The sequence below is a fragment of the Macrobrachium rosenbergii genome, chromosome 27 (assembly GCF_040412425.1).
Source record: "Macrobrachium rosenbergii isolate ZJJX-2024 chromosome 27, ASM4041242v1, whole genome shotgun sequence".
NCBI lineage: Eukaryota > Metazoa > Arthropoda > Malacostraca > Decapoda > Palaemonidae > Macrobrachium > Macrobrachium rosenbergii.
Window position 1 is genome coordinate 10,925,564 of NC_089767.1, and position 13,532 is coordinate 10,939,095.

Genomic DNA, 13,532 nt, shown 5'->3' on the forward strand with positions numbered 1-13,532 from the left:
TGACTTTTGTGGATGTATGATTGTTTCATTGAATTATGCACAACAACAAAAGCATAACAAAAGATGGTTTAACAAACATTATAAGAAATTTTAAGAAATATAGAAAAAAAGAAAACCACAGATTTGAGTAACTATGAAAGGGTGCATGTGCATTGAGCACTCATGTATATTATAAGGAAAACAAATGAATGTCGAGAAATTATTAGAAAAATTCAAATTGATAATACAAAAAAAGGAGAAAATCTCAACCACAGTAAAAAATATTTTCAATAGTTATATTATACAATGGAACGTAAATGGTCTACAGACCAGATTACACCTAGGAGAAAACACACAACGGTTATTAAAAGAATATGAACTAATGATATTATGTTTGCAACATGTCAACAAAACAATATAATAATAGGTAAATATACCTTAGCATCAACATCACGAGGAAGAAGAAATTTGGGTACTGTTATATATGTACATAACAGTATGTTATGACAGTACCTAAACTTTACTGATCTGCAAACGTCGAGTATTAGAATACGAATAAAAAACGATAATTATGTAATTCATAATTTGTACAATCAACCTAATAAAAATTATGACTTTGACAAACTCAAAGAATTACTTAATAATACCAAGGAACCAACATTAATAGTAGGTGATTTTAATGCCCACAACCCAATGTGGGACTGTAATTGTACAGAATCAAATAGAGCAGGAAGTAAAATAGAGGAATTCATAGATTCATATGACATGTGCTGTATAAATGATAACGAAATCAGCACATATTTTTCTAAAACACATGGAAGATTTTCCTCAATCGACTTAACTTTATGTACAACAAACATAGTAGTATTGGGATTGACTGGAATATGGTAGACGACTTACATACAAGTAACCATTTCCCAATATTAATTTCATTATCACAAAATAATCCCACCAAGCATGTCCCTCAATATAACATGTATAAAGCAGATTGGGAGCAATATGAATTCCACACTAGGAATATCCCACCATTTGAATATTTAAAAGACCATAATGAAACTAATAAATTTCTTGTTGATTTCATTACAAATGCTGCTGATAAAGCAATACCAAAAATCCAAATCTCATCCAACAAAACACAAAGTTCCAGGTCTTGAAAACTAACAGAATTAATAAAAATAAAACACCAGATTAGAAGACGACTAAATAATTTGAATAGAAAATTCAGAAATTAAACAAAACATTACCGATATTAAAAGGAACCTTACAAAAACTGACTATATTATTATTAGAAATTGATACATTAAAACCTCTGTATAACAAAATATCTGCAAAGCTTCTAAAAGAGAAGTAATTCAAGGAAGAATCATTTCATGGAAAATATGTATCAGATCTCTTAATAATACCCCATATAAAAATATGGGAAAAATTCAGGAAAATAAATGGTACTCATGTTAACCACCTAGGCATGTGCCATAATAAAAGATAGAAAGAATACTTGATCCTAAAGAAATTAGTAATGTAGAGGGGTGAAATTTAGCAAAAGTAAGTAGCAACAAAAATTTAGATGAGCATTTCCACACAAGGAAAAATAATATAGAATTAATAACAATAAATTTTGAAACAATAGAAGATATATATTATAATAGAAAATTTAATATGGAAGAGCTAGAATTTGCTCTGTTGAACAGCAATAAATCTGTCCCTGCAGGTAACAATATTTGTTTTAAAATGATCTGCCATTTAGCACCTTTGGCAAAGACATACTTATTAGAGTTTTATAACCACTTATGGCTTAGAAATTTATTCCCTGATGAATGACATAAAGCTATAATTATTCCAATCCCCAAACCTGGAAATGATCCCAGTAATGTAAACAATTACAGACCAATTTCTTTAACAAGTTGTTTGTGGAAATTACTAGAGAAAATGGTAAATGCTCGACTAACGTGGCACATTCGAGAAAGTAAAATTTTGACTCCCACTCAGTTCGGGTCACAGTGTAACATCTACATTAGATACTCTCTCTTAACTTAGAAGAGAAGACCATATACGTATTGCTGAGGTTTTTGAATGAAAACAAGTTACTGGCTAATTCTTGACATTGAAAAGGAGAAGACATTGTATAGTATGCTATATTAAAATCCTTCTTTACAAAACAACAACATCTGTGTGGACATTTTCTTACCTGTATTTATACAAAACTTTTTGACAAATCGCAGTTTTCAGGTGAGAATTGATGATGTTCTGTCTAGAACATTTCTCTTGAAAATGGTGTTCCACAGGGAAGGTCCTTATGGCAAGTAACACTGTTTACTTTACCACCACGATATCCGTAATAATCTACCTATTGGTATTAAAGTAACTCCGTATATGGATGATTTTCCCATATGTTATTCAGTATCTTGAATAAAACATGTAGAACGAATCATTAATAAAAGCATGGTAAAATAGATCAATGGGTTTTAAATTTTCCATAGATAAAACCTAAGCAATCATGTTTTATAAAATAAAAAAGTGGAAAGGTGAAGAAATAGACTTAAAAATCAGAAATCATAGTATACCAGAAGCACAAACAGCAAAATTTTTAGGATTAGTATTTGATACTCACATGAACTGGAAAGCCCACATAACATACATGAAATCAAAATGTAAAAGAGCATTAAACCTAATTAAAAAACTATCGAACACTACTTGGGGAGCCAATAGACATACCCTTACTTTATTGTATAAAGCAACAGTGCTGTCTATCGTTGATTATGGAAGTGAAATATATGGCTCGGCATCAGGCGCAACGCTGAAAATGGAAGATCCTGTTCATAATGAAGGCCTTAGAATATGTTCAGGAGCTTTTCGATCGTCACCAACGTCTTCTTTACAAGTTGAATGTGGTGAACTACCTCTCTCTCTCCATGGAGAGCTAGTAACAATGAAGAGTGCTCTGAGAATTCAGACAAATGATTCTCCAACCAAAAAATTATTTGGATTAAGAGATGTGTTTATAAACAATCATCCACCTCCTAACCCAATTAGAGCTAGAAGATTGTTTGAGGTGCTAAATATAAATATACAATTACCTCCTCCTTGGACAGTGAATAAATGAGAATTGTACACACTTGAAATATTTATCAAAAAGTCATTCATATACTCCAGAATACCATAGACAGCATGCAGTAGAACATATAATCCAAAAAGGTCCACATTACGCAATATATACTGACGGATCTAAGTCATAATACGGAGTGGGATATGCTGCAGTATCCCAAAACAAAACGTATCGTTCTCTCTCCCAGGTAATAATTCTCAGTATTTACAGCTGAATTATGTGCAATAGTATCAGCCATAAAAATAATTAGAGAAGTCTCATGTAATAATTTTGTCATTTATAGCGACTCCAGAAGTGCTACAGAAGCCATTCAAAGCTATAATAAAAAAAATAATATTGTACAACATATAAAGTTCTCGCTCTATAAATTATATAATAAGGGAAAAAATAATGAAATATGTTGGATCCCTGCCCATGTAGGGATTAAGGGAAATGAAGAGGCTGATAAAGCAGCTAAAGAGGCGGTCCACATGACAAGAGCAAATGTAGACATCCCTATTAGTGACTATACAAGATATATAAAAAGTCATTGTAAAAAAATGGCAAAATATATGGAACAAAGAACCTTGAAATAATAAATTAAAACAGATAATGGAGTAATTTTGATGTGTTCGAATAGCCATACCATTTGACACATGGACACTTAATGAACAGTCCATGGGCCCTTCCCAAATGCCCAGATTGCAGTGTGTTGATAACAGTTAAGCATATACTTTAGAGTGTCCAAAATATAACCTGCAAAGGATTATCAAATTTTGGGAATAGACCGATAGAAGAAATTTTGTCGTGAATCTTCAACATTCTCAATAGTACCCATTTTAATGTTCATGAGAAGTTGCGAGTTAATTGGTAAATAGACAAAAATCAATCAATCAGTATAATAAATTTTAAAAAGTAAATTTTATGATTTTACTTAATTTAATTTGAATTTTAATATAACTTTTTAGTGAGTATAATGGATGCATGAGTTTAAATGCATTTATTGTGTGTGTTCCAGTATGAGAGCGTATGCCTTTTTACAGCTTTTAATTTCATTTTCATTTCGTTCATTCATCATTGACAAGTGACCTATTGTCCCAGTGCAGCTTCAGCCTAGACTTGTCATTTCATCCTATCCTTCGGGCCAGGCCCTATGAGAGCCGTTGAGATAGTCATTCAGTGGTCTGGTTAAACTATTTTAATAATAATAATAATGATGCCGGTGGGGTAGCCTCTTCATTGGGTGAGTAGAGCTGCAGACTGTCACTGATGGGCCGGAGTTCAATTCCCGGCCGGTTGATGAAGAGTTAGAGGAATTTATTTCTGGTGATAGAAATTCATTTCTCGCTATAATGTGGTTCGGATTCCACAATAAGCTGTAGGTCCCGTTGCTAAGTAACCAACTGGTTCTTAGCCACATAAAATAAGTCTAATCCTTCGGGCCAGCCCTAGGAGAGCTGTTAATCAGCTCAGTGGTCTGGTAAGACTAAGGTACACTTAAACTTAGGGGCGTGGGGTGGTTCATCGGGCCAAGATTAAGTCGCTGTTTGGGTCTGTTAATGGCTCCGGGAACCACTCCAGGGTCACCACTGTGAGAGGGTGCGAAAGAAAGAGCAGATAGACACGAACTGCTAGTTTACTGAGGAAGTGGCTCACTTATAAAGCGGCGTGCGGACGTCTGCGTATACGTGGACGTCAGTACAAAATATACAAGTGACCTGAGGTCAAAACTATTTCTCTACACAAAACAGGACAGGTACATACAGATAACGTGATGATTAACAATAGTAGATTAGACACAAAAATGCTCTGGCACATACACTTATGTATAAGGGCAAAAATGAATAGGTAATAAATGTACAATTACATAATGATAATAAGGCTGAGTACCGCGACCTAGGGTCAGCTGTGAAGGCACTGTAGAAAACAGGAGGTTCTTCATAGAAAACCCATTGAGCGGGGACTTTACAACACCAGGAAGATGAACTATGATGTAGGGAGGATGGCAGACGTTGACAGGAGAAAAATGCACGTTTCACAGCGTTGCTACAGAGGCTGGTTCCTGCTACTTCTTCAGATAATACATCACCTACTTTGTCAGTGCCTACTACACCTACTGCAAGTTCTTCAGTGACCCCTTCCCAAAAGGCCATCACCCAGAACCCACATCCCCTTCGAACAGATGCGAGTTTTCAAGTATTTCATGAATGGAGACGTCGATGGGTTGATTACTCGGTCGTGGTTGATTTACCCAAGCTTCCCAGAGAGAAGCAACTCATTCAGCTCAGAATGTGTCTTACTCTTGCAACGCAGAGGATCTTGGAACACACCCTGGATATTTTTCCCAATACAGATAAGACTGTAGAAGAGGTTTTGGATGTGACAGGCTCATGTGAAGAGCTTACGAAACGAAGCCCTTCGCCAAAGAGAACTCTTAAGCCGTAAACAGTTAGGGGGAGAAACATTCTCAGACTTTTATGTACGACTTATATGTCACCGAAGAAGTGGACACCTGCCCTGGGAATTCTTCAGTATGTGAGGAGACTCAACTCAAGATGATAATTCTCATGGGAATTAAGGATGAGGAGTTGATGCAGAAACTCATCTCCCTTGATACCACAGCTTCACTACAGGAGGTTGTCAACACTTGTCGCTCATATGAGGCTGCCAGGAAGGCAGCTTCTGCTATTCGTTCCCCACCCCCTCAACTATGTGCCATCTCCACCTGCAAGAAACAGAAAGGACACCTGAAAAGTTCTGCTTCAGCTCCAGCTTCCAAATCTGTTGTTCCCTGCAAGAGTTGTGCACGTACACACAGTTCTTCGGAAAAGTGCCCAGCAGCCGACAATAATTGCAAGAACTGCGGTCACTAGGCCAGGACACCAAAATGCCCTGCTAACACCGTTCAGTGTCGAGTTTGCTATTGTGTGTGGCAGCAAGTTAAAGAAGGCTATCACACAGAGTAGCCCATCAAGTGGCAGTACCACCCCACCTGCTTCAGGTAACCCCCAGGCCTCAAAGAAGTCCAGCTGTCATCGTGTCGGAGCTGTTGGCAGGTCACCCAAACCTTGTCCTCCTTTCCCATGGCAATGTTATAGCCTGGATACAGATGTTATCTGACACAGGTGCCGAGGTTACTGTCATTGGATCACAGCACCTTGATCTCTTGAAGATTCCCAGGAGCAGTCTGAAGCCTTTCTCTACAAATATGACATTAACTGCAGATGGCTCACTTATGAAACCTGCTCTGGGCACCTTCCAGGCCACTCTTACTCTTGGCAAGCAATCCTGTTTGGCCATGATACAGATTCAGTGGCATCCCAGTGCCACTGTAGTCCTACAGCCACTGTCTAGAACTAGCCATCATCCCTCATGACTTCCCCAGGCCAATTATTGACGTCAAACATGTGAACAGGTGCAAGGAACTTCCCCATTCTGCCACCACATCCCCTGCTGAGGCCAGAAAATTCTTTCTACAAGAATTCAAGGATGTGCTGGTATCCAAAGAGGATCTCAAGACAGCACCACTCCAACCGATGACAGGTCCCCTTATGAGGATTCACCTTAAGGAAGGTGCAGTGCCCTTTGCTGTCCACACACCATGTCAGATCCCCTTCGCTTTCCGAAGCAAAGTCAAGTAAGAACTCAACTCCATGGTGGCTCAAGGGATCATCAAGCCTGCTGGTGAGGAACCTTAAGAATGGTGCCACCCCCTTGTCATGGTAGCTAAAGCCTCAGGTGTGCGTATCACTGTCAACCTAACCAAGCTTAACAATCAAGTCTCCCGACCAACATACCCCTCTCCAACTCCATTCGCCGCCATCCGCAGTGTTGATTCAAAGGCAAGGTATTTCACCACGGCAGATGCCTTATGTGGATATTGGCAGATGGAACTCGCCGAAGAAGATCAACACTTGACAACATTCATCACACCGTACGGCCAATTCAAACACTGTAGAGGACCAATGGGTTTCGCAGCTACAGGTGATGCCTTCTGCCTCCACGGTGACATGGTCCTTCAAGGTATGCAGAATTGCGTTAAGGTGGTGGACGACATACTTCACCCATCTTCAGTGAATCCAGGAGATGCGTACCAGATGCAGCAAGTTCAAGATTACCCTTAACAGGGACAAGTTTGTAGTCGCTGCACCCTGCATGTCATTCTGTGGATACCAGCTCTCAGGGGAGGGCATATCAGCTGATCCTGGTACGGTCAGTGCAATTCATGACTTTCCCACTCTGACTAACTTGACTGACCTTCGATTGTTCATGGGATTGGTGAATCAGTTAGCTGAGTTCACCCCAGATATTGCCGCTGCAGCTCAACCTCTACTCTCTCTGATGAGCCCTAAGAGAGCATTTCTTTGGACCCCATACCACGATGAGGCATTTCGTCAAGTCAAGGCTGCTCTTGTCAGCCCACCAGTCCTTGCCTCCTTCGACCCAGCCCCTCCAGTTATTCTCCAGACTGATGCCTCCCGCCTCTACGGGATTGGATATGCCCTCCTACAAGACCATAGTAACGACAGACTTCGTCTAGTTCAGTGCGGCTCCCGCTTCCTCACAGATGCTGAGTCTCGCTATGCCACCATTGAACTGGAGATGTTAGCTGTGGTCTGGGCTATGTCTAAGGGTCGGTTATACCTCATAGGCCTCCAGCACTTTACCCTCATGACAGGCCACCGACCACTCATCCCAATTCTTAACCACTATTCACTTGGTGCAGTTGAGAATCCCCGTCTTCAACGTCTAAAAGAAAAGATCACACCATATCTCTACGCAGCAGTGTGGCGAGCTGGCAAGTAGCTCTGCATTCCTGATGCTTTATCACAAGCTCCAGTCAGCTATCCCACTCCAGAGGATGAAATCACTTGTGCTGATACTGCAGCACACCTAAGGAGTATAGTGATTGTCAACGCCTTTGCCTCCGAGGAAGACTCTCCACCCCAGGATGCTGACAGAACTCTCCAGGAACTCCAAGCCGCAGCAAGAGCAGACCCATTATACACCTGTCTTCTAAACTGTGTGACTTCAGGATTCCCCTCAAACTGTTACGACCTTCACAACTCCTTATTACCACCTGGAAGTTGAGGGATAACCTTTCAACTGATGATGACCTTGTTCTTTACGGAGCAAGAACTGTGGTTCCTTCCGCCCTTCGCCATCACACTCTTGCCTGTCTTCATGACAGTCACCGAGGTGTGGAAGCCACAAAGTGGCCATTGCATGAATTCAGTGTATCATCCAGTCTTCATCCGTAATGGATGTCTTTCTGTCCACTTGTATATAAACACTCAAATGAACCTACTAGCTTATACATAGTGTTTCCTTCCTTCCTTCAAGAGAAACAGCCACAGGATATAATAATACCTATTATGGCTCGATAAGGAGCCTCAACAAGGTGTATCAGTACAATAAAGCGCTTGGTTCAGTTCACTTCAATTCATCCATCTCCTGGCTGGATGCAGATGTAACATCACCGAAGTGTTCCAAGTACTTGTTATTACACAACTAATCATAGAATTCAAAATTTTACCTCACTTCAGCCAGATACCTGAACTCTCATAACAATAAAATTATGACAGTACTCAAAAGGCAACAGTGATCCCTTAAAAAGCTTATTAATCATGTGAAAAATCAGACTAAATTTATCAAAACAAGTGTGAGGTATCAACAATTAAACAAGAAATATAATAAAGTAAAAGGGCATCACTCCATCAAATAACTTTAACTGTTTCCCTGGTCTTAATTCACTTCAGCAAAACTAAAGGAACAAAACATGTTTATCACTTTGCCTTATGCACACAATTAACCCTATTCATTGGTGGTCAATAAATGAAGCACCTGTAAAAGTTTTAAATACAAAAATTTATTTTTAAATTCAAAATTTATAGTTAAAATTCACAATCTGAAAAAATTTACTATTACTTTAAAACAACACAAAATTTAATCAATTATTAAGTTAAATAAATTACCAAGGTTAATTTATCAAGAAATTGAATTAATCAAGCAAAACTTAAACTGTTCAGAAATACTTCAGAATTGAAAAGAAAATCTAAGTTAATGAAAATTAAATCAAGTATGCAATTTTAAATTATTAATAAATAATTTGCTAAGTAAATAAATGCTAAATCACCACTATATGAAATGTGAAAAATTAAGAGACTGAAAACACAAGAACACACAAAAATACACTAAAGATTTACTGAAAACAATTTCACTAAGGCAAAAATACTTCAATATACCTTATATTATTATGTAAAGTCCCCACTCAACGGGTTTTCTTTAGTGAACCCCCGTTTTCTACGGTGCCTTTTCTCCTGATCTTAGGTTGGGGTACCTAGCCATGTTTTATTTATGTAAATGTGCATTTATTACTTACTCATCTGTGCCCTTTTGTATTGTACATGTGTCAGAGCATTGTTGTGTCTAATTGTAAAGTCCCCGCTCAATGGGTTTTCTCTGGTGAACCTCGCGTTTTCTACGGTGCCTTCTACCGTGACCTTAGGTCGGGAGACCTAGCCATGTTTTATTTATGTAAATGTGCATTTTTTACTCATTCATTTGTGTCCGTTTGTATTGTACATGTGTCAGAGCATTATTGTGTCTAATCTGTTAATTTTATTTGTCACATTATCTGTATTTACCTGTCCCGTTTCACATTAAGAACAATTGACCTCGGGTCACCTGTATGTCCTTGTATGTCTTTGTACTGACATCCGCACACCGCTTTATAAGCGACCTGCTCCCTTAGTAAACCAACAGTCAATGTCTACCTGCTCTCTCTTTTGCACCCTCTCACAGTGGTGACCCCGGAGTGGTTCCCAGAGCCATTAACAGACCCAAACGGCGACTTAGTCTTGGCCTGATGAACTACCCCATGCCCCTGACGGACTAACTACGGCGCTTTAACAAAGTGTTCGGGCGTACCGACCCTCGTCGGCAGATCACTGGCGTCATTAGCGGACCACACGGTGCGCTCCCAAGCGTGTATTAACACGAGTGTAACTCACACTCCGAGTGAGAGTGCAGAAGCGAGCGTGGATGCAGACATTCCCTCCCACATACAAATAACCGCAAACTTCGCAGAGTCTGATATCTCCCTCGTGCAAAACCCACTCACGCCCTCCCCCATGCCAAGGCTCGCACGCTCCTCCACACTGGTACCCGCCCCTCACGTGCTGCCCTTCCTGACGGACCAACCGAGGTCCGCCCTCGCCATAAAGCTGCCGCCATTCACACACCACAACCCGTCATCATGGCTCTACAGGGTCGAGGGGCAGTTCAGGTTGGCAGGCCTGACTGACGATAACGCCCTCCCGGAGGAGGTTTACAGGAAGATTGCCCCGTGGGTGTCTGCCGCAAGTCCTGCCACCTACCAGAAGCTGAAGGCCTCTCTCGTCGAGACCTGCTCCCTGCCGATCTCTGAGAGAGCTGCCCACGCCCTCGACCTCGCCAACAACCCCCGGCACGACCAGAACCTCCTGGAGACGTGGAACATCATCCAGGACTTTCACATCCTACCCGGGACAGACGGCAGCAGCAGGCACATGGAGATAAGCCTGTCGAGGGAGATCTTCCTCCGTCAGCTCCTCCCGGAGGTTTGGACCTAGATCTTGGAGCCTTACACCCTGCCCCTCGGGGACCCGATTAAAACGGCACAGCAACTGATTGACTCCACAAGGGCAGCGAAGCGGGGCATCCACCCCCACACACCCCATCAACTCCCTCCAGCCATCCTCTCCTACGGCACCAAGCTCCTGTCGGTCTCCATCCTAGGCCGGAGGTACAAGTGGAGCTTCATCGTCGCGGACGTGAGGACCCCACTCCTAGGTGTGGACTTCCTGGCCCACTGTGGACTGGCAGTCAACGTCGGCCACAAACGCCTGCTGGACACTGAGTCCTGCCAGTCCTTTCCCCTGGCGACGGGCCCCAGCGCGCCCACAGTCTGTTCCATCGCTCCACACCAGTACGCCTCACTTCTGAAGAGATTCCCCGAGGTATTCAAGCCCGAAATGCATCAGGTGCCCAGCGCCCCTGCCAAACATGGAGTTTACCATCACATCAAAACAAAGGGCCCCCGACGCACGCAAAGTTCCGGAGGCTTCCCCCTCTGCGCCTTCAGGAGGCCAAGGACGCTTTTGCTGAGATGGAGCGTGTGGGCATATGTAGAAAGGCCTTCAGCCCGTGGGCCTCCCCCCTCCACATGGTGCAGAAACCAGACGGCCCCTGGAGACCTTGCGGCGACTGCAGGCAGCTCAACCTCGCCACTGAACCAGATCTCTACCATCTCCCAAACATGCGAGACCCCACGGCCTCTTTCCACGGGACCAAAATATTTTCTAAATTGGATCTTTTAAAATCCTACTTCCAGGTACCAGTAGCTCCAGAGGATATCCCCAAAACTGTCATCATCACGCCCTTCGGGTCCTACGTCTCCGCCTACTCCATCTTCGGCCTAAGGAACGCAGGGGCGACTTTCCAGAGACTGATGGACAGCATCCTGGGGGACCTGAACTTCTGTGTCTGTTACATAGATGACATTTTAATTTTTTCCAGATCCCACAAAGAACACTGCGACACGTCTGGAAGGTCCTGCAGCGCCTGCAGGAGAATGGCCTCGTTGTCAGGTTCGACAAATGCACCTTCGGTGTCGAAAGGGTTGACTTCCTGGGCCACGAGGTATCCCCGGGAGGCGTCCGCCCACTCGCATCAGAGGTTGAAGCCGTTGCTAGGTTCCCCACCCCTACCTCCGTCAGGGCCGTACAAGAATTCCTCGGGATGGCCAACTACTACAGGAGGTTCATCCCGGGGTCGCACACACCATGGCCCCCCTGATGGAGATCCTGAAGGCGTTGGCCCACCAGGACCCCAATGCCCCCCTCCAGCTGACGACGGACGCCAGCAACGTCGCATGTGGGGCCGTCCTGGAGCAGGTCGTTGCCGGAGCCCCCCAGCCCATCGCCTTCTTCAGCAGGAAGCTCAGCCCCTCTGAGTCCCGCTACAGCACCTTTGACAGGCAACTCTGCGCAGTGTACTGGGCGGTAGGCCACTTTAAGTTCCTCCTGGAGGGCACGCCCTTCACTGTTTGGACGGACCACCAGCCACTGGTCCATGCCTCCAGGCAGCAGCGGTATCTCGCAGCCATCGTGGAGTTCACCTGCACCATCAAATACCTCCCCAGCAGGAAGAACCCTGTAGCAGATGCCCTCTCGAGGATCGAAATCAACGCAGTGCAGCTCGGGATCGACTACGAGGACCTCGCCCAGGAGCAGTCCACCGACCCAGAGGTTCCAGCTTACCGCACCGCCATCACATCGCTCAAGTGGAAGAATGTGCCCCTCGCCCCTGGGGGGCCAACACTGCTGAGCAACGTAAGCCTCGGCCACCCCCGCCTGCTGGTACCAGCCTCCCACCGCTGTCTGGTTTTCAACATCATCCACGGGCTGTCCCACCCCTCCAGCAGGACGACAGTCAAGCTGCTGGCAGAGAGGTTTGTCTGGCACGGCATATGGAAGGACGCGACGACCTGGGCGAGGCAGTGCATCTGGTGCCAGACCAGCAAAGTAGGGTGCCACACCGAGTCGAGGGTGGGCGACTTCCCCTAGCCAGGAGGGCATTTTGGACACATCCATGTCGACATGGTAGGCCCCCTTCCCACATCAGGCGGGGCCAGGTATCATCTGACAGTCGTCGACCACTCCAGCAGGTGGCCCGAAGCGACGCCCATGGAAGAAGCCACCGCCAGTGCATGTGCCGAGGCCCTCCTCTCCAGCTGGATCAGCCGGTTCGGTGTCCCGGACCATATAACAATGGACAGGGGCCCAGCCTTCCTGTCCGAGCTTTGGACCGCCCTGGCACACCTGCTGGGGACCACTAACCACAGCACCACCACCTACAACCCCACGGCCAACGGACTGGTGGAAAGGTTCCACAGGTCTCTGAAGGTGTCCCTCATGGCCCGCTGCACCACCGAGAATTGGAAGTACCAGCTGGCCTGGGTCCTCCTCGGGCTGAGGACCGCCCCCAAAGCCAATGGCGACCTGTCCGCAGCAGAAAAAGTCTATGGGGAGTCTTTCGTAGTCCTGGGCGAATTCATCATGGGGGATCACCGCAACCTGACAGTCCAGAGGCTCTGTGACACGGTCGGAAAGTTTGCCCCCTGCCAGCGGACGTATACCAACAGGACGACCCCCTTCATGCCTCCTGGTCTGTCGTCCACCAACCACGTCTTCGTCAGGAATGACGCCATCTGCCTGCCCTTAACCAGGCCCTACAGGGGCCCCTTCCTCGTGCTGGAGAGAAACAAAAACGCATTCTGGCTGGCCATCCACGGGAAGAACGACTGAGTGTCGATAGGCCGCCTCAAGCCTGCATTGTTGGAGGAGGACGTCAGTGACAACCCTCAATGCCCTCTGCAGGAGACGTCACCCACGCAGCCCACCCCGCCCATAGGAAAGTTGCGTGGCCG

At 44.4% G+C, this 13,532-nt stretch overlaps 1 protein-coding gene across 1 annotated transcript; it reads left to right on the forward strand.

Moving 5' to 3' along the window:
• Positions 1 to 11,267: 11,267 nt before the first annotated feature.
• LOC136853242 (uncharacterized) lies at positions 11,268 to 13,410 on the forward strand. Its single transcript, XM_067128619.1, has 3 exons — positions 11,268 to 11,653; positions 12,081 to 12,554; positions 12,948 to 13,410. The coding sequence occupies exons 1-3, from the start codon at positions 11,268 to 11,270 to the stop codon at positions 13,408 to 13,410; spliced, it is 1,323 nt and encodes a 440-aa protein (XP_066984720.1).
• The last annotated feature ends 122 nt before the right edge of the window (positions 13,411 to 13,532 follow it).

What these genes read in the sequence shown, in the direction of transcription:
- LOC136853242 (XM_067128619.1), top strand. Translation starts at nt 11,268, where the DNA reads ATGGTGCAGAAACCAGACGGCCCCTGGAGACCTTGCGGCGACTGCAGG. An exon ending in CACTGCGACACGTCTGGAAG is followed by an intron (nt 11,654 to 12,080) that starts GTCCTGCAGCGC and finishes CACCTTTGACAG; the next exon opens with GCAACTCTGCGCAGTGTACT. An exon ending in GTCAAGCTGCTGGCAGAGAG is followed by an intron (nt 12,555 to 12,947) that starts GTTTGTCTGGCA and finishes CACTAACCACAG; the next exon opens with CACCACCACCTACAACCCCA.